At 37.4% G+C, this 22,112-nt stretch overlaps 1 protein-coding gene across 1 annotated transcript; it reads left to right on the plus strand.

Moving 5' to 3' along the window:
• The first annotated feature begins 220 nt into the window (after positions 1–220).
• On the plus strand, positions 221–21,655 carry LOC139716470 (sulfotransferase 1C4-like). Its single transcript, XM_071628017.1, has 7 exons — positions 221–242; positions 549–731; positions 15,495–15,622; positions 16,404–16,653; positions 17,771–17,865; positions 18,796–18,997; positions 21,546–21,655. The coding sequence occupies exons 1-7, from the start codon at positions 221–223 to the stop codon at positions 21,653–21,655; spliced, it is 990 nt and encodes a 329-aa protein (XP_071484118.1).
• The last annotated feature ends 457 nt before the right edge of the window (positions 21,656–22,112 follow it).

The following is a 22,112-nucleotide window of genomic DNA, read 5'->3' on the forward strand; positions in this document are numbered from 1 at the left end:
GCGAATGAAAGATTTGAGGAAAGACAAGTCATTTTTGAACCCATGAAAAAAGGATAAAGGAATGAAAATGGAGAAGAGCAACAATCCAATCACGTTGAAACTTCATAACCCCAACATGACACAGCCACACACTCCGCACACTAACGCTCTATTTAAAAGTGAATAGACGTTTAGACGTAGGGCTATAACTTCACTTCGACAGCCAAAGGCCCAATTCAGAATGGCGTGTTCTCGTCATGCAGGTAGGACAACATCACGAAGTAACGAGGCTAAGGCTTTTGCTGATAATAGCTCTTTCAATTAACGTTTTCGTTTGTGTATTGCAATAGCCTTACTTAGAATACGCAGAGAGGAATAACTTTTGTGTAATTCATCGAGTGTGATATAGGGGTGTCTTTCAGCAGGAAATAATAATCGAAGCGGTATACATATTAAGTTCAGGTCATGCCTCTCAACATGCAGGGTTACGATACATGCGTGCTTAGGATTTGAATTACAGAAAAGTCATGTATTTCATCATGGCATTGCTCTGTACTTTTATTACTCAGAAAGAGCCCCTGAAAGTGACCCGCCCATCTTCTCGTCTGAAGTTCCTGCCTGTGTAAGGGAGAAATGTTACGAATATCGTGGAGTGATTATGCCAAATCACATGCCTCGTCGCGCTTTAGTGGCATTGGAAAATTTCGAAGTACGGCCTGATGACACGTTTGTCGTAACTTATGTGAAGTCAGGTGAGTTTGAAACTCTTTTGTATTACTAACCTCGGCTAATGTTTACCAGATCTATTTCGAGCTGTATTTCTTTTCTTAATTCTGTTAACAAATGTCAGTGTAGGCACTTATCTCTCAAGCCCATCAAAAGAGTATTTTGCTCAGAATTTAAACCACTAATGAGGACTACAAACAGTCCTCTGTAATCGACAACCGCTTTCACCTTTGATTTTGCTCTTCTTAAACTATGACATACTCACCTTAGGAAACACATACTCCTCGTATATTGAAAGAAAATTATCGTTGTAGAAAAGAGCTCCTGGCATTATTTGTAATAAATCATGGAGATGCCAAACTGATATTCTATTTCAAAACGAACATTTCAAAGGTTAATGATTTGTATACTGTATGCACGTAGGGCAATCTATGTACCTTATTACTCACCATTCTCTCCCTTTCGCGTTTGATTCTATGTTCGTTAAAAAAAGCTCATTCATAACTTATTCTGCAATCCAATGAAATCCACTTGCCGTTTTCTCTGGCACCATTTTGATCAAATCTTTATTTCACCTACATTTTCTTGCCCTAAATTTTGGAATTCTCTCGATAATAGCATAACATGAACTTTACAGTCTTAATACTGAATACATTAATATATATTACATCAGAAGTATCCCTATAAGCCCTAATTCTATGTACTAATTATCTTCCCACTGGAATATCTTATCATCTAATCAAATCTCATATTTGGACCTATGTTAGCTCGTGCCTCTCATGTCTCGCGTGTGTTGATATTGACCTCCCTGCCTTCCTCGCCATTTTCCCTGCCTTCTCCAATCACTTCCTGTTACAATTTCCACGATTATCCTTTTCTATGATTATTAAAGAGAACTGCCTCGTGATTGTTTGTGGTGTGTGTGTGTGTGTGTGTGTGTGTGTGTTTGTTCGGTTACAATGTATTATCTATTGCTTATTAGGGGACTGCAATTTGCAAGCCCTGCTTGCCAAAGGCATAAATTCCTCAGAAGTCTTAGAAGTCACAGCATATACGGTTTAAAGGTTTACTGTTTAAAGTATTTTTCTTTATTAGTCCTTACCTGCCAATGAGTAAAATGTGCACAAAGTTCACACACGTAATTAATGAATGGACAGGAAATAAACGTGGCGGCGCACAAAGGGTAAAGGAAGATGCAGGAGAGTTTACTCCTGTAAGGACAGTTCAGCCACCCCCTCAAAGTTCACAGGCGCAAGCATTTGCGCCCTTTGTTGGAAATGCTTTTTAACACCACTGTCACTTTAGCATAAGCAAGCCGACGAGGTAAAGCACGACAAAGACACAGGTCACAAAAACATCAAAAGACAGCAAAAAGTAGATTTCTGAGTTTCAGGTCACATGACGGCAATAACAGTTTATTGGTGTAAGAAAATAGTTATTTATGTGTTATCGACTTCCCATTGTAATCTTTATTTTTGATAAATTTGATGAATGCTTGATTTGCTGATTTTGATAGGTGTAGGAAAATTTCAAAATGGCCACATTTTAGACAATTGGGCCATGAAGTAACAAGAGAGTTGAGCCATTTTCTCAAGTCTCCTTTGACTGCATGACTCAGCTCTCTTGGTACTGAGGGAGCAATTTTTGTGATTTTTATATTTCATTTCAGAGCACCATGACAAAAAAACTATGAACGAAGTCATAACGAGGGAGCCTATAATAGTAGAGCAGATAAGCCGAAAAATTGTGCAAAATTTGACTAAAGCATGAAACTTTCACCAGTGTTAGTACATGTTACGAGATTCATTTTAAGATCGGGAGGTAAGTCTGAATTGACCTCTGATGACCTCCAAAGGTCAATGACCTCAAAATTTGATAAAAATTGATATTTTGCGTCATTGATTAATGTTAAATATGGTAATGATGTACTAAAACTCATTTTCGTTACAGTGAAATTGTCTTCATGTTCCATAGAACCCTGACAGGTTTCTACCTTTGACCTCTGATGACCTCCAGAGGTCAATGACCTCAAAATTTGATAGAAAATGACATTTTGCGTCATTGATTAATGTTGAATATGGTAATGATGTACTAAAAACTCATTTTTGTTACGTTGGAATTGTCTTCATGTTCCATAGATCCTTGACAGGTTTCTACCTTTGACCTCTAATGAGAGGTCTATTTCTATGTCCGTTTACATGCTTTGTACTGGTCCAGTCAAAGTTCTCCTACAGACTTTGACTGATTGTGTGTACGCTTTCTACCTATATTGTTTATGTAATTTATGTTCTTTTCCTATGCTGTTTATGTATTTTATGTTTTTGTTTATGTTGCCAGAAATCTATCTCCATGTGAATTTGCCTACTCGCTGTACTATCCGTGAACCCGGGGCTGTTAGTGCTTCCCTTGTGCCATTATATTTCATTCCTTTACAAACTCATCAGTTGACATGCCTTCATATACTTTATGACTCTCCTTATGGCTAATCGACTCAATGCAGCATTTGATTCCCTTGATGATGATGAACTCTTTGATTTGTTTAGACGCTTCCCTTCGGAATTAAGTCGTACTCAGTTACATTCGTCTGCTTTTTTTGATAATTTTATTGCCAACAATGTTAACGCATCTTCAAAAGATTTATATAATGCTTTTGATTTTGAACATGACTTAACTCCAACTCCTTCTAAGTATGTCACTGTTGATCAATTCAAAGATTTTACAAAGAGTTTTTCACAATGCACTTTTTCTATGTTACATCTGAATATAAGGAGTATTAATAAACATTTTGATGAATTACAGATATTATTAGATAACCAAAATAAACATCAAATTTCAGTGATAGGCTTATCTGAAACATGGTTATCATCTGATGATAATTTGCCGTATGCATTAAATGGTTATGATTTTATTGTTAATAACAGAGGGAACAGGACGGGTGGTGGAGTTGCGTTATATTTATCTCAAAAATTTGAATATGGTGTTTGTGATGAATTCAATATCATGAATGATATTTTAGAGTCCCTGTTTGTGGAAATAATCATTCCGCAAAGTAAAAATATTATGATTGGTATTGTTTATAGACCCCCAAGTTCAAGTCCTAAAGATTTTCTGGATTGTATATCAAACTTATTAAAAAAACCCCATTTTATTAATAAAAATATTTTCATAATGGGTGATTTTAACATTGATCTGGTTAAGAATGATGATAATACATCTCAAGAATTTCTTGAAATGTTTTTGTCAGCTTCTTTTTTGCCATTAATTTCGAAGCCAACTCGTGTTACAAATCATTCCGCCACCCTCCTTGATAATATTTTTTTACTAATTCCGTGCAGATTTTAAATTCTTCCATAATTTTATCTGATATTACTGATCATTTCCCCATTATAGAATGTTTTGACCTTAAACATTGTGTTGATAAGTTTCATTCTTTTTCATCCAGACGTAGAGCTACACCAGAAAATTTGGCTAGTCTTGGTGCTAACCTAGACAGGGCTGATTGGTCTAGTGTTTATGATAATGATGATATAAATGTATCGTTTGAGAATTTTTCAGGGATAATTAATAGACATTTAGATGAATATATTCCCAGATTAAAAGAAAAGTCAGTTAATTATAAAACGTCCCCCAAATTACCATGGATTACAAAATCTCTTCTTCGTTCAATAAATAGGAAAAATAGGTTATATTATAAATTCAAAATGAAAAAAACTGAGAAGTTAAAATATAAATACACTTCGTATAAAAATATTTTAACGAAGATTATACGGTTGGAAAAGAGAAAATATTATATGATTCAGTTAGAAAAATATAAACATGATATGAAAAATACATGGAAGGTGTTGAAGCAGGCTATGAATATATCAAAAAAGAAATCAGAAATTATAAAAAAGACATGATAATAAAGTTTTTGAAGATCCTAATGATATAGTCAATATTTTTAACTCTTATTTTTCAATGATTGGAGAGAATTTGGCAGAAAAAATACCGCAGTCAAATATACATTTTTCTGAATTTTTAGGTCAATCTAATTCCAGTTCTATTTTTTTTTGTTCCAACAACAAAATATGAAATAATAGATATTGTTACCGCAATGAATAACAAGCGAAGTGCCAGTTATGACGACATCAGTAATTTTATCATAAAGGGGATTATATCTTCAATTGCTGACCCACTTTCATATATTTTCAATAAATCCTTATCAAGTGGTATTTTTCCTGATTTTATGAAAATAGCTAAGGTTTTCCCTTTATTTAAAAAAGGAGATGATTCTGATATATGTAATTATAGACCTATTTCTTTGCTTTCATCTTTATCTAAAATATTGGAAAAATTGATATTTACAAGAACAATTAATTTTTTGATTTTGCATAATGTTTTTACAAATTCTCAATTTGGGTTCCGTCAGAAACATAGCACCATTCATGCTCTTTTAAAGTTTATTGACCACGCTGCGCACACTATTGATAATCATTCTCATCTTATTGGTATCTTCCTGGACTTCTCCAAGGCCTTCGATACAATTAATCATGAAATATTACTTTATAAACTGTCTCATTATGGAATACGCGGGAAGGCCTTGGAGTGGTTCAGGAGTTACCTACAAAACCGAAACAATATGTATCTCTGAACGAGTACAGCTCGAGTTTAGAATTCATTAAATGTGGCGTCCCACAGGGTAGTTTATTAGGACCTTTACTTTTTATCATTTATATTAATGACTTTTGTAGATCATCTGACATACTCTCATTTATACTTTTTGCTGACGATTCAAATATTTTCTTTTCTCACCAAAATCCAGATACTCTTGTACGCATAGTTAATTCCGAATTGAAAAAAGTAACTCAGTGGATAAGAGCTAATAAATTATCTCTAAATCTTCAGAAAACTAAGTATATGTTTTTTAGTAATTCTTTAGAAGATTTAGACACAGGTATTGTTCTTGATAACACTTTGTTAGAACGAGTTCCTCATATAAAATTCCTTGGTATCACAGTGGATGATAAACTTTCGTGGAGGCCGCATATTACTAACATTAGTACAATAATTTCACGCAATATTGGTATTATTAATAGACTCAAGTTTCATATTCCATTGTCCTCTTTGTTGACGTTGTATTTTTCTCTAATTTTACCTTATTTTAATTACGGACTCCTAGCGTGGGGTAGTGCCCATCAAAACTTACTAGATAAATTACTTTTGTTACAAAAAAAGGTTATTCGTATTATTTGTGGCGTCCCGCCACGTTCCCATACAGAGCCATTATTTATTAAACATGAGATTTTGAAAATTAAAGATTTGTATTTTTTTCAACTTGGTCAGTTTATGTTTAATTACAATGTAAATGCACTTCCCAGTATTTTTAATTCAATGTTCCCACGGAACCAGTCTTTTCATGATTATCCCACTAGACAATCTAATGAGTTTCATTTACCCCTCCTGAGAACTTTATTGGCTCAGAATACATTTATATACACTGGTCCTAGATTTTGGAACTCACTGAGCTGTGAAATAAAAAATTCCCCATCTTTGTTTTCTTTTAAGCGCAAGTTGAAACTTTTTTTTATTAAATCCTCCCTGACATGTTTTTTTTTTTCATTAACAGCTATAGTTTTTGTTAACCTCAGAGTTCATCATCCACCCACCAATCATTCAAACACTGAATTTATTATTACGTAAAGAAGTAACCATTACAATCCTTGCTCAGCTGCATGCAGCACCAACTCTATGAAGCACATTCTCTACCATCCTCTGTTCCATTTCCCTTATTCAGCGTGTAGGTATTCTCTCATTCTCTCTTTTCTTCTTTCTTTCCTTCCATACTTTTCATCTATTCTGGCAAGTTGTGTCATGTTGTTGCGTTTCTTCTGTTTTGTCCCGTCCTGTCGTATATTATATTCGTCACAAGTGTTTGTAAATAAGTAATTTATAGGTTTTATGAGTGGTTCACAATCTACAAGCTTTGCTTTTTAGTGGACCTCTCTATTCTTTCTTCCTTTTTTTTTTCAACTGAAGCATGACTTTGTATTATTTTTTTTTGCCAGTATGCGCTCCTATGTTTATTGATACCATTTATTAATTAAGACAAATATTCTTTGTTTATGATGTAAAACCTGATTTATCTTGTGTTATGTTTTTGTTGAAAAAGAAAAAAGAAGAAGAATGAAAATAAATGAATTGAATTGAATTGAATCTGCCAATTGAATCTGCCAATTGTTGACCTCAAATTATCAGAATGTTGATATTTGGTGCAATTGGTTGATGATAAACATAACGCTGTCCTAAAAATTAATTTGTGTTACAACTGAATCTTTTTCCTATTCCTCAGATCAAGGGAAATTATTTACGCGTCTCTGCCTTTCTGAGGACTGTGACAGGTCAATGACCTCAAAATATCAAAATATTGATATTTGATGTATATTCAATGGTTAACTGTTTACCTGGTGTGCAATCATGCATTATGCTATTAGCATATACTCCATTGTATAAGAAGTGTCTTCTCATTCCACAGAACATTGGTCATTACCCTGAGTATATCCAACTTTGACCTCTAAGGACAATGTGAGGTCAGACTTTTAGAATATCACTAAAAATTTGTGTAGGATTGCAAATATTGATGTTTGGCTTCATTGGTTTAATCCTAAATGTTTAATCATGTACAAATCACGCCTTGACGTTATAATCAAAGTATGTATGCACATTCCACTTTAAAGCATTGGTTCATAGTAACAGGTCTGAGGAATGTGAGCGGTCAATTATTTCAGAAATGAAGCTTACGTGTCTTCAGTGATGGCAGTGACCTCAAATATAATATTTGTTTGGGTAAGTTATGCAGACTATAGCTTGCATGAAATTATATGCAACATTATCCAATTTGCACTGGACAAAATTTGTACGCTTAAACATGGAAGGTGGGGAGAGGAGTACCATATTTTGGGTTGATGCTTAATAGTTTGTGAACAGGCATATGGCAAAGTCCCTTGAACTGGATGAAAGGGTGACAGATGCTAACCAGAAAACAACAGGCCCACCTCATCAGCGATGTACGTCACGAGTCAAACAACCCGACTCGTACAGCCCATGAGTTACGCAGCCCACGAGTCATACATCCCGTGACCTAAACACTAGATAAACAAGGTCAATGAGCTCGGCATCAAATATAATAGGCCCACAAGCTGTGCGGTCCGCGAGCTCGACACTCGAGGAAAACAAAGCCCACGAGATTAATATATGTATTACATCAGAAAGCTTAATCTATTCAGTGTAGGTCTTGTGGACCTACCCCTCCCCCCCCCCCTCCATGTGTCGGATTCGTATGGGCCTGGTTTGCCTAAGTGTCAAGCTCATGGGCAATGCTACCTAGTTTCCAGCTGGCGGGCCTGTGTTGGTCAGTGTCAAGCTTGTGGGCTGTATGGTTCCGGTGAATGACTCATGGTCCAGGAGCATACAGTGACGTCATGGACCATTTGGAAGGCGACATACTGTGAGGCATAACATGCATTCCACATGAAGCAACCCTGTGTCTTGCAACTTGCTATTGTCATCCAATTAAGTTTGGGTCATTACGTCAGGCAATTTTGGGCATTTTTTCAATGACCTGTTTAGGAACCTCAATTCCAAATAGGAGTGGAACTACTATTTACTCTAATTGTCTTCTTTATGCTCGATACTCCTTAACACTTGGGCCTGGCCAAGAGTTGTGCCCCCATGCCCAAATATTGGTTGTTTCCAATATGCCGCCATCCGGTTTGCATCATATGTGTGAATCAGGGTACGCTGGCAGCGGGTAATATCACCTGCATGATCCGGTTAAGACTCTCTGCCAGCAAGTGGTGATTCAGTGTAACCTGCTGAAATTGGTCTAGATCTATACCCTCGATCTCTTTTAAGACAGGGCAGCATCTGCGTCTTCAGTGAAGCACGCGATCGGCACACAGATCTCCTCCACGACTAAACTGGATAGACATCCTGTAGTCAGACCAGCGTTCTTATAGGTCCACAGCCACTGTATGCGATCATCAGAGTCTTCCAATGGCAATATCTAAACAGTTTGGGTGAAGGCAAGCTTTTGTCTCTATGATGAGTGCATTGCACATAGAGTACAGGATGCACGAGCTGATAAGAAAGGTTCTTTTTGAATCGCGGGATATTCTACACTCCTTTCTCAGGCAGAGGTTCTGAATTATCAGGTCGTGCTCAGTCTGCACACAGTGAGCTGAACACCATATCAAGTATACGTGTGTAATGATTGTGTGTAATGATATGGGAAAAATGCATGGAAAAATCAAAATACATGTTTATGTATTTTACGTGGAATCAGTTCCTGTTCCGAAAATGCGAGGCTGTATTGCAGGTGGCCTATTGAAGGTGGCCTTCAATTTGTTTTTCAGAGTATATTGGCATGTTTAACAGACTGTAACTCACAAATATGCCTCTTGAAATGTTTTGAAAAACTTCTGCTTGCTTTTACATGAGCGGATGATTATCAGTTGTTTTTTCTGCTTTTTCATTTTGTGTGAAACAAAGTATTGTTTCTCTTCAAAAGATAGCGTGCCAATTAATCTGCACTTACTGTTAGTGCTCTATCGGCCCTATAAGACATTCAAACCCACCTTCAGCCTAGACATCCGTAGACGTTGTGGTGTCGAGCGGGATCTGAACATCTCCCATGAAGCGAGACTTCTCTTTTCTTTTCTTTTCCCCACTAACAATGTGAAACAAAGATATCCGTAGGCATTGTAGTATGTAGTCGTGGTAGAGCGAGACTTCTCTTTTCTTTTCTTTTCCCCACTAACAAACAAGTTTTCAATAGCAGGAAACATAATAGAGGTATTCGCACATACTGTTTACATTTCCCATCACATGCATTTTAGCGTGCCAATTAATCTGCACTTACTGTTAGTGCTCTATCGGCCCTATAAGACACTCAAACCCACCTTCAGCCTAGACATCCGTAGACGTTGTGGTGTCGAGCGGGATCTGAACATCTCTCATGAAGCGAGACTTCTCTTTTCTTTTCTTTTCCCCACTAACAATGTGAAACAAAGATATCCGTAGGCATTGTAGTATGTAGTCGTGGTAGAGCGAGACTTCTCTTTTCTTTTCTTTTCCCCACTAACAAACAAGTTTAGCAAGAAACATAATAGAGGTATTCGCACATACTGTTTACATTTCCCATCACATGCATTTTAGCGTGCCAATTAATCTGCACTTACTGTTAGTGCTCTATCGGCCCTATAAGACATTCAAACCCACCTTCAGCCTAGACATCCGTAGACGTTGTGGTGTCGAGCGGGATCTGAACATCTCTCATGAAGCGAGACTTCTCTTTTCTTTTCTTTTCCCCACTAACAATGTGAAACAAAGATATCCGTAGGCATTGTAGTATGTAGTCGTGGTACAGCGAGACTTCTCTTTTCTTTTCTTTTCCCCACTAACAAACAAGTATAGCAAGAAACATAATAGAGGTATTCGCACATACTGTTTACATTTCCCATCACATGCATTTTAGCGTGCCAATTAATCTGCACTTACTGTTAGTGCTCTATCGGCCCTATAAGACATTCAAACCCACCTTCAGCCTAGACATCCGTAGACGTTGTGGTGTCGAGCGGGATCTGAACATCTCTCATGAAGCGAGACTTCTCTTTTCTTTTCTTTTCCCCACTAACAATGTGAAACAAAGATATCCGTAGGCATTGTAGTATGTAGTCGTGGTAGAGCGAGACTTCTCTTTTCTTTTCTTTTCCCCACTAACAAACAAGTTTAGCAGGAAACATAATAGAGGTATTCGCACATACTGTTTACATTTCCCATCACATGCATTTTAGCGTGCCAATTAATCTGCACTTACTGTTAGTGCTCTATCGGCCCTATAAGACATTCAAACCCACCTTCAGCCTAGACATCCGTAGACGTTGTGGTGTCGAGCGGGATCTGAACATCTCTCATGAAGCGAGACTTCTCTTTTCTTTTCTTTTCCCCACTAACAATGTGAAACAAAGATATCCGTAGGCATTGTAGTATGTAGTCGTGGTAGAGCGAGACTTCTCTTTTCTTTTCTTTTCCCCACTAACAAACAAGTATAGCAGGAAACATAATAGAGGCATTCGCACATACTGTTTACATTTCCCATCACATGCATTTTAACATCGGAATTTTCATGTACACATTTTGCCTGGAAAAGAATTACCAAGAACTTTTCAACACAATACATGTTCAAAAGAAGCCATTTGGTTCATATATAATTTACTCGACAGAGTGACTTATAGGGGCCTACTTATCACTGTCCACGTACTCGAACAGTTTTCGCTAAATATACAAGCGGATGTTCACAAGACTGCAAGGAGTAGAATGATTTGCCCCTTAACATGTCAGACTACTACATCTCTTGAAATATCTTCAAACGTAAATTAAAGTCATTCCTCTTAAATGATTACTCTCGGTCGACGAATGAGGTCCTCGTCTGCATGTCATTGTCGATCTCGTCAGTGTGACTGCATGGGCCGTCCGTTGAGCGGTCTGCCGTCACGCTGTCAGTAGGCCTATTCTCTTCGTCACCATCACTCTCCACTTTGTATCAGTCTGACAGGGCGCTTCAACATCTCCGATGACACCAGTTGACTATTTGGGGTTTGTAATTGCACTCCAAATTGGCGTAAACCAAAGTTTTGTGCTATCGTGATTCCTAGTTTTTCCTAATGTCCTGCTGCTCGCCGGTTCAGTCATGACAGTCAGATCCTCATCACATTCACAGCGTAGGTCGATGGTGCATTCGGCGTCGATAAAGATTAGTTGGTTGACTTGGAGGGGGGGGGGGGGCATGATGTACCAAGAAAGGGGAACTCCTGACTTTATCTCTGTGGTCTCCAACTATTCTCAAAGTTCCTCAAAATTCCAAAATACTCTGCAGCCTTTGCTTCACTACATAGTGTGAAGCCGCTCCCACTGTGCTTGCCACTATAACTGATTTCTCGGCTGAGACATGATTTTTTTATAACTAATTTACTAACAAACTTCCTTTCCCTAAAGCATTTCATTGGCTCAATCTTACATTGGGGTGTGGCGTTCACTGGAAATTAATTTCTTACCGGTCAAATGTTCAATTTGCTCCTCCTATTCGTTTCTGTGAAAACTCAATTTTCTATGATTCATCTCAATTTCTGATTAACTCGCCCACTGTCTTTTAGTTTCTTCATTCACTTGTTCTCTGTAACCACTGGTAAAGACTTTATTGTTTCTTGGATATCAAAATGATAAACCAAATGAATATTAGTGTCCTTATGGCAACCAACGTCATCGTTGTTCTGGGTCATTATCCCTGAATTTGTCTTTGGAGTTCCTGTTTGACCCACTCCACTAAACGATAAATGCTAAAATAGAGGGATAAATTCTGGCAGGAGGGCCACCTTCCAGCTCAGAGGGTCATTTATGTTTGGGGATCAGAGGGCAAAAACAAGTCATCACGTCATTCCCCGTAATTTGGCGCGGGGCTTTGGGGATGGAGAGTGCTGACCACTAGCGGGGAAAGTAGCCAACATCAAACTCATAAATTCCTATGACCATAGACTTTTCTTGGAAGAGGTGGTTTTGACACACACACACAAAAGAAAGGAAATAGCTGGAAGGAACATAAACGGTTTCATAAGGGCTTTTTACACTTGTAAATTTTTGCTTAGTCCCGTACCAAAGGTGGGGCTAAGGGGGGGGGGGGGGGGGGGCTTAGCCCCACCGCTTGTACGGGACTATCCTTAGCCCACTGTTTACACTCGTTTTTGCCAAAGTGGGCTAGCCCCACCGATAATCCCGTACTATCTGGCCCTGCAAAATAGCAGGGTTAGCACCGCAATTGCGGTGCCAAGCAAGTGAGTGTAAACAGAACGAAAAAATAATCCGGGGCTAAGCAACGGAGACGAAGTCCGACCCCCACTGACCAATCAGAAACGAGGTAATCAAGTGCTGCCGGTGCGTGCGTGTACGTGTACAGTGCACAGCGTAATCATGAATATTAATGTGGTTTGGAAAGTCCGGGGCTAAGAAATACGAGTGTAAAAAGGTCAGTTTTCTCCTTAGCCCCGGACAAGAGATAGTACGGGACTGATTGGCCAGTGTAAAAAGCTGAAACAATTGATACGGGACTAACGATAGTCCTGGGTCAGAGAAAGTCCGGGTTAAGAAACACAAGTGTAAAAAGGGCTAGGAAAAGGACTGCAGTGTTGTTTTCCTTTACTCTCTATCCTATTCTATTCTATTCTATTATATTTTATTATTTATTATAAACACGTGCTAGTAGCCATCTGGGCTACAATTGTGTTTGTTTTGTACATCCTCTAAAGTTCACCAGAGGTCAGAGGTAGAGCCTTATCTGTGCTTTTTTGGAATATGAAGACAATTTCTTGTAAAACAGGTATATGCTTGTTTTGTACATCTTAACCGTGTTTATCATTAACTAATGACACTACAGATCAATATTATGATATTTTGAGGTCATTGACCTCTAAAAGGTCACCAGAGGTCAGAGTTAGAAACCTGTCTTTGCTCTTTGGAATATGAAGACAGTTTCATTGCAAAACAGATATGCTTGTTTTGCACATCTTAACCATGTTTATCATTAACTAATAACATCACAGATCAATATTATGGTATTTTAAGGTCATTGACCTCTAAAGGTCATCAGAGGTCAAAGGTAGAAACCTGTCAATGCCCTGTGGAATCAGAAGATTTGTAGTACAAATGCATATTTAGTGCAGCGTAACCAAGATCTAAGCCTGTCATTCACAAATGCCTCCAAACATCAATATTCTGATATTTAAAGTTCATTGACCGCTGGAGGTCATCAGAGGTCAAATCAGACTTACCTCCCGATCTTAAAATGAATCTTATGGTATGTACTAACACTGGTGAAAGTTTCATACTTTAGTCAAATTTTGCACAATTCTCGTGATTTTGAGGGCTTAACCGCTCTACTATAACGGATGTACTCCATGCGTTTGCTTCGGAGAAAAATGAATAAAAACAGAAATGAAAATGAATTACTGAAATTAGTTTTATTGAAAATGTCATTAAACATCAAAAGCCTTGCCATGTCAGAGTAGTGGCCCCTGTGACTGTGAAAAAAATCAAATTATACTCTGCTTGAAATTTGGATCCTACACATATGAAAAAAGAGTAACTAATCTTATAGAAGTTAACTTTCATCCACAGACACATGCTGCATCACGCCTGAGATATGGGTTTAAGCTTCATGATTTTAACATTCGTTTCGACTGTGAAGATGTCCATGAAGAGATCGTAAATTACAAGGTCTCTAAAAGGAAATATCAGCAAATCCCTAATGGCATGAATCGTTGCGTAATGATATATATGTTTTGGTTGAGTTGCAGGATTCAGATTTTAACTTTACGAATAAAACTTATGAAATATGAAAGAGCATACAAGCCTATAAAGAGGAATTCAAAATTTACATCATGAAAATTGGTTTTGAAATGGCTGAGATATGTAAAAAAAAGTAATTAAAAAAAAAGAGAAAAACAGAGGTCCCAATAAGAGGTGGTCCCATTTTTTTATTGGGACTTCTTTGTTTTTGGATATCTCAGCCATTTCAAAATCAGTTTTCATCAAATAAACTCTGACTTCCTTTTAGAATTGTATGTGCTTTCATATTTCATAAGAGGTTTGTTATTATCTCACGAAAAAACTTGGAAATCTGAAGTCCATCTTAACTAAAACCATACCATCCCTTTGATAATCTTTGGTTTTTCACAAATGTATGCAAACAGTGTATACACATTCTTGGACAAAAAGGACTTCTTCCTCCTGTAATGACACTAGGACATTGTTGTACCTTACTAGCGAGAAAGAATAGATTTATTCTTACAAAGTTCGTGATTTTTGTTTATCTTACATTACTTGCCTGTAGTTTGTATTCACAAGTCATGCATATTAATTAGACAGGGGTTGATATAAATCACAAGCACTCTGAAAAGGAAAATACGTGTGTGTTACATTACAAAAATAATTTTAATATGTTTCTAAAATAATGGTGCCTTATTAGTTTCCAAAGTTCAGGTTGCAGTTCCGATGAGTAGCTTGTTTTTACTTTGTGTTTTTTATGCAAGAGATTATTCTATCTAAGACAATATGAAGGTGATGAGTAAACGTTATGAAATCCCTTTGAAAAATATCATTAAGCAAAACGCCAGTGTAATAGAGTGATTTTTATTAGGGGTGTTGAAAAAGTGAATACAAGGAGTGTTTGAACTCCTGAAATTCCAGATGTTATTCTGCGTAAATATAAGATAAAACCAATTTTGCCAGCTAAGATTTATTTTTGGTTTATACTTGAAAACGCATTTTTGAATTTCATTTTATCTATTTTCCTCATGGTTCAACTCCCCAACAAAGCTGGCTCAGCTCTCCTGAAGACATGGCAACACTCTTCTCACACTGCGGGAGTGTTGAGTCACTTGACTCTTTTTTTCAGAGAAAAGTGGGTTTTTTTGTTGTTGTTGGAATAACGCAAAAGATCTAGAATAAAATTTCATAGGAACAACACAGCTTTATAATTGCACTACAATTTGGTAACAACCACTTGTTATATAAGCAGGGATTAATCAGGAAATATTTCCAAAAATAGAAAAAAAGTGGCGTAACTCTCCTGCATCTCCTTACTGCGTCGTATTGATTTTGTATTTTGACGTATAGGGCTATATGTACATACTTTATAGTGTTATTGCATTTTCCGTTGTAAATGAAATAAATGAACTCTTCACACGCATCTTTCCCGTCAGGGACCACTTGGACGCAGCAGATAATGCTGCTCGTTCGGTACGAAGGGGACGTTACGAAATTGGAAGGAGAAAGTACAATGGCCAAAGTTCCCTATCTAGATATGGTCGACATAATCACATGCCCTGATGTGAGTATTGTTTTACAATGCTTTAATTTCGTTGGCTGATTTTCAGATCTTTGCATCTAAGGCATCACAGATGTTAATAACACTCGTGTATATGAGCAAGGAAAAGGTGTTTCCTCAGGTGTTCTACAGACATGACAGAAAAGTGAAATCATAGGAGACAAGACGAAGTACATGCAATTATACTTTTAGAGAGTCAAAATTTCTAATGGAAAAAACGAAATAAGGAAAAGGAATCAAGAAGGAATGTCAAACATTTTTCACTGATATATGCACGATGTCGATTTTTTAAAACCTTCCTACTCTCGGTCAATAAGACAGTGTGAGAACTAGCTTGGGGTTTATCTTTACCAGCCATGAGCATGGTTCACGGCAGTTACACGATAAGTTCGAACAAATACCCAATGCCTCTCTTTTCTTTTGCTCTCTCGTGATCTTATTCATCAAAACTTTACTATAGCTTGTAATTGGCGAGTTAAGAAAATTAATTTCTTTGGGGAGAGAGTGCGAGTACACTCTGTGCGATCTTCTTCCAAGTCTTGTGCACAAATGTGTATTTAGCAACCAATACTTCATTAAACACACAAACATAAATATGTATATATGTAATTATACATTTATATATTTATACATATATATATATATATATATATATGTATATATATATGACTTTCTTCTTATCCATCCACATTTCTTATAACAATATTTTTATATACCTTCGGATTAATGTTGTGATAAGTGAAAATATTCCAGTCATTTTGCTATTGACTATTCATTTCCCAAGCTGAACAAAGCACCGCTAATTTCTGACTATGCGAAAGACATGCCATCCCCACGGATTTTAAAGACACACTGTCCTCCCGACTGGCTGCCGTTGGCTATCAGATCCGACGATCCCAAAGTTAAGGTCATCTACGTGGCAAGGAATCCAAAGGACACCGCAGTGTCTCTCTACCACTTCTCTCCCTTGATTCGGTATCTGCCGTCCTACGAGACTTGGGACGTCTTCTTTGAGGAGTACATCGCTGGAAGAAGTTAGTGACGTTACGTCTACGAGTTAGACGTATACCAGAAAAATACCCGCATGAAATCAATAACATGCAAACGGTAGAAAGTGCAAAATATGTTTCCAACAGGAAATTCAAGATGATAGCCGTGCGATCGTTCGGAGGTCGGAGGATTTTAATATACAGAAAATGTACAAAAATAATTTTTGTACTCAATAATAGTCATTTCATTTCTACTAACATGTATACACATACGTGTATATAATTATAGTGTTTATATATATATATATATATAAATATATATATATATATATACATATATATATATATATATATATGGAGAATATGGGGGATATTCAAACATTGAGGGTTTGCTAATTCCTATGTTTTGGCCTGTATACCCTTAATTTTTCCTTTGACTAGCTCCATTTTCCTTACATTTATAAAGAATAGATAAAAGAATAATAATGATAATAACCATTGTAAATGAAAGGCCAGTTGTCATTTGTCCAGACCTTGATGGATGAGGCGCCTGTATAGCGTAATAGGGGTGGATCCAAGAATTCCAAAAAGGGGAGGCGCCTTTACAACATTAAAGGGGGAAGCACGCGCCCGCCCCCATTTTTTCTATTTATTTCTTTTGTTTGAAAAAAAAATAAAGAGGGGGCGCGCACCCGGAGGCCCCCCCCCCCCGATCCGCCACTGAAATTCCGTGTCTAGAACCAATTCCCTTTTTCGACTGTATTTATCTGCAAAAGTCATCAAAAGTGCATAAAAAAACCCAACTCATATTGAAAGAAGCAATATCATGTTTAAGAAATTAAGAATCACCAAAGATTTTGTTTATGCTTATGCTATCTATGTAGTTATGGGATGACTCACGTTAGATTTTGACACTTGATAGTTAATCTAAGTTGTTGATTTAATAGCATGAATAATGTCCACAACATTACATTATACTGAGCACTGCAGTTGTGAAACAATCTTTGGGTGGACACTTAAATGCATTTTGCAACATTTGAGTAGTGTGAGCAAAATGCGAAAATATGAAACGTTTTTACTTTTTCACGATAGGGGTTGTAAATAATATGATGGTAACTGCCATGTTGTAATTGATTTTTTTTCTTACTTTCTTATTTTTTAGCCATAGTCGGATCCTGGTTTGAGAACGTCCTACCTTGGTGGAGAAGAAGAAATCACCCAAACGTGCTATTCTTGAAGTACGAGGACATGAAGAAGGTATGCTGTGATTGCAGAGAATGAAAGGAAGCAATACAACCCAGTTGTCTTTATTCGATTTGAATTTTGCCTCGGCACAATTCGAGTCCATTTGATAATCATCCAACATTTGACGTATTGAATGTTCCAATTTAAACATTTCATGATCCCTTTGAGACATAATTTCTGTCCTTAACAAGATAACGATAATGTACGATGAAAGAGGGAAGCATTGTGCTTTTGAGATACAGCCCGTATTGAGTATGAACATCAGCAGAGAAAGGATGTATCAAAGTTAAAATTCATGGAAACACACATATTTGTGCTTCTAAACGAAAATAATATTGCCGTTAGCAAGTACAGGGAACTGCAGATTTATTTTGTTGCAAAACATATATCAGATATACCACAGTATTGTTATATGTAATGTATTGTGAGATTGTAATGGTTGTGAGGAAAACTAGTTTAAAGTCACATGGCTTAACTGGTGGAAAAACAACAACAACACAAAGTACAGGGATAACAATCAAAATTCAACCCACACTATTAGCATATACAAAAGAAATTAGAAGGATTTGTGTATAACTTATCTGCCGTCTGGCAGGTCCTCTATATCTGGGTTGAATTGTCCACGATTAAAGAAGCAAGTTAAAAAGGAAAAAAAAAACACGAAGAGTGCTACGAGAACGCCAAATTGAAAAACATTTCCCCCTTGAAATCTTCATTGTCTCACGCCTATGTTTTAAAGTGGCATCATGGAGCTAGCTCCATCGTGGCATCAAAGATGAAGGCAGTCCAAAGGATCTTTTTTAACTCTTCCCTAAGAAACAGCGCCATGGAAATGTAGCGCCTACTCACCTGCTGATATAACCAGTGGTATCTGGACATAGATGAAATATCTGGTTTTATGTGCAGGAGTGTTGCTGCAATAATACATTATTGCAATCTTAGGATCATCGTGGGACAGTAGAGCAGGTGGCCAGCTTCATGGGGAAATCCTTCTCTGATGACGTCATAGACCGCATCGTTGAGGCCTCCACCTTCAGTGCGATGAAGAAGAGCAAGAGTGCCAATCCTGACTCAGTCATCGTCACATATGCTCTGGCTACGAGTGAAAATCCCATTAAAAGTGGATCGTCATTCATGAGGAAAGGTATGCAATGGCTGTCGTGATGTTGTGGCAATTTTTCTATTCAAGTATCTGTAGAAAAAAAAAATAGCATGTTTCAATTCGCCGAATTGGTCAGTTCATGCTTACCTGCAGCAAGGAAATACATATAACCTGCAGACCAGTAGCAATGTATGAGGGTTCGTTATTAACTGGTATCCTGAAATAAATTGTCTTAAGAGTAACGCAACAGATTAACACTTCCAAAATGATTGCACTTGTTAAGCCTTATAACATGTTCTTTGAGGCTACGGTCACAACGACCGACACAAGCGACGACCGACCGATTTGAAGCCTGCTCGGCCGCCGCTGAAATTTTGGCATCGCCCAGCAGTTTTTGGAGATGTCGAGCAGGCTGTAAAACCGCAGCGATGCCCAGTCGATGCCCTGTCGATTTCCCGTCGATCACCGGTCGATTTTAGGTAAAAATTTTGCGAAATACGGGGATCTTCTCCGCGCAGAGTCCGAGCAGTCCCCGAGCGATGCCCCATCGGCAACTGAAATCGCTCGGCGACTGATGGGCGATCGATAGGTCATCTACCGGTGTCCCGTGGGCGTACCGGCGGCGACCCACCGATCTCTGCCAAATATTTCTCACGAGCTAGCTGGGTATATACCTAGGCCTGTGTGACTTGGCCATCAACAACAACGCTTTCGCTTTCAAGCTGTCAGGACAACGAGGCCTCTTGATACTCCTAATTCTACCTTAACGACCACGACAACGAGGCTTACCAGCCCATTACTTTAGTGAACACATGAATGCATGAAATTCTGATTGCAAATTAACAAATAACTTTCCTTCTACCTTATTCTTCTCTAAATTGTTTTTTTCTTGTAACCTCATATATAAATGTGTTGAATATGCCTACAGTTTTTGTTGTTGCGTTGAATATGCCTTCAGTCTATGTTGTGTGTTGTGTGATTACATTTCTTTAATTGAATGTCATTTGCCAAATATGCCTTTCTAATGATATTGTGAGATGGTAAGAGATATTGTAAATGTACAATGTATAGGGAACATTGATTTGTTGTATGCGCGTTAGAATCTTCATCATTAATTAACTGAATAAGATAAAACTCGAAGTAAATGATTGAAGAATTGAAATAAAAACTACCCACCTGGGTTATGTGAAACCACAGATAACTAAAAATTAGAAAATCAAATAAAAGGGAGGAAACAAACCCAAGATGAAAAAAAAAACTGTAATTACTCCTACATAGATTAGAATGTTGGAAAATATCTTTGGTTGCTCCTTATTTTTACTATATGTTTCTATTCTTAATCAATTTCATATTTTCATTCTCCCCATCTATTTCCATTTAGCACTTCTTTATTCTGTAGACCTAAATAAGTAACTAAACCATACATTGCTTTGTCTACAAAACGACCGTAACATGTAGCTTTCAACTTTTTCCCCCGAAAGTGGTTGTCCCTGCCTCCCATCTTTACCGTTTTCTTCTGTGCTTTTGTCATTTTTATCTTTATATTTGTGTTCCCTATAATCGCTCGACGGTGACCGCTCGATTAGATCGGTTGCCGCTCGGACAGCGAGTGTATTTTGGACAGCGAGTGAAAACTGGTCGGTGGCCGCCGAAATTTTAACTCCGCGTTAAAACCTCAACGGCGACCGACTGATGTCCTAAAAGTCAGTGGAGCTGGTCGGTCACCGGTCGGTCACGGGTCGGTGTCCGACCGAAATTGGCAAAAAACTCGCCCATCGTTCGCCGCGCAAGCTGATTTTGGGGGTTGTGACCGTAGCCTAAAACGTGTGATACACGTGTGCTTTGTTCAGATAAACCTTTAATATGGGATATCTCATGTGAACGCACAGTATTGCAGTTAATCTTTTCAACGGTATTTTGACCTCCTAGATTCATGTTATACATAGAATTAAAGTATAGCTACAAATCACTCCTCTCTCTAAAATGAAAATGAAGGATATATGTATACATACATATATATATATATATATATATATATAAATGTAATACATGTATATATATAAATAAATAAATAAATAAATAAATATATATATATATATATATATATATATATATAATCATTCTTAAATCCCGAGTGATAAGAATAATCAGCAACAACCAAGCGACATGATTATCGGCTGTCATGACGAAGAAATGAGATGTTCAGAGTGAAAGAAATAGATGATGCTCTTTTTCGATAAAGAAATATTACACCGGAAAGATAAACTTAGTTTCTACAGATTAATATAATAAACATTGTCTCTGCCGAGACTTTATTTGTGTCGCCCTGTCTCGAGCATGATAAACTGAAATGCAGTGTAATGAAAATAGTAAATGTCTAGAAGCAGAAGTATTCAAGGCGCTACTCACCCTAGAAACAAAAAGTTGATATTCTTATACATTAATAATAACATTAAAATTCGTGCAGATCTAGGAATGGACGCATGCAAGAAATATTTCTGAATTTTTCTCTGTTGTGCGTGACATTGTTCGAAGGATGTGATAATAATCTTCTGTAATAAAATAACTGTTCTGCTGTACATCTCTTTAGGTGCCATCGGTGACTGGAAGAATTATTTCACAGTTAACCAGAACCGCCGGTTTGACGAACTCTACGCCAAGGAAATGGCAGGCACCGGGCTCGAATTTCAGTTTGAATAAGTTTTGTGGTCGATATTTCTTTTTCCCCTTCTAAGCTGCCAACACTCCATTGATTACACTACCGTTGTTACCGCCAAACTATTTTATTGTATCTATTATATATTCTGCCTAGGGTGTCATACGTGGGAAATTCACACTAACAGCAGCTATTTCGTTTTGGATTTGAAATCACCTTTCTTGACAAACTGACTATGTTTTTGTTTTTAAATCAACTGTCCTTAAAGTAAATGTAATAAACATTTTTCACTTTGATATCTCAAACAGTATTTTGTTCTGTGAATGATTACAAGGTGTCAACTGCAACCATATTGATTGACACCCCCCCCCCCCAAAAAAAAAAGAAGAATGAGAGAATCTTGGCCAAAGAAGAAAATTTGAACTATCATTTCAGATGCAAGTATAGAACATTCGTACCTACATCTACCCAATGGTCTATTGATATGATGTCGGATAGCTG

The sequence above is a fragment of the Diadema antillarum genome, unplaced genomic scaffold (assembly GCF_040938485.1).
Source record: "Diadema antillarum isolate AM-2024a unplaced genomic scaffold, OU_Dant_1.0 scf00000065, whole genome shotgun sequence".
NCBI classification, from domain to species: Eukaryota; Metazoa; Echinodermata; class Echinoidea; order Diadematoida; family Diadematidae; genus Diadema; species Diadema antillarum.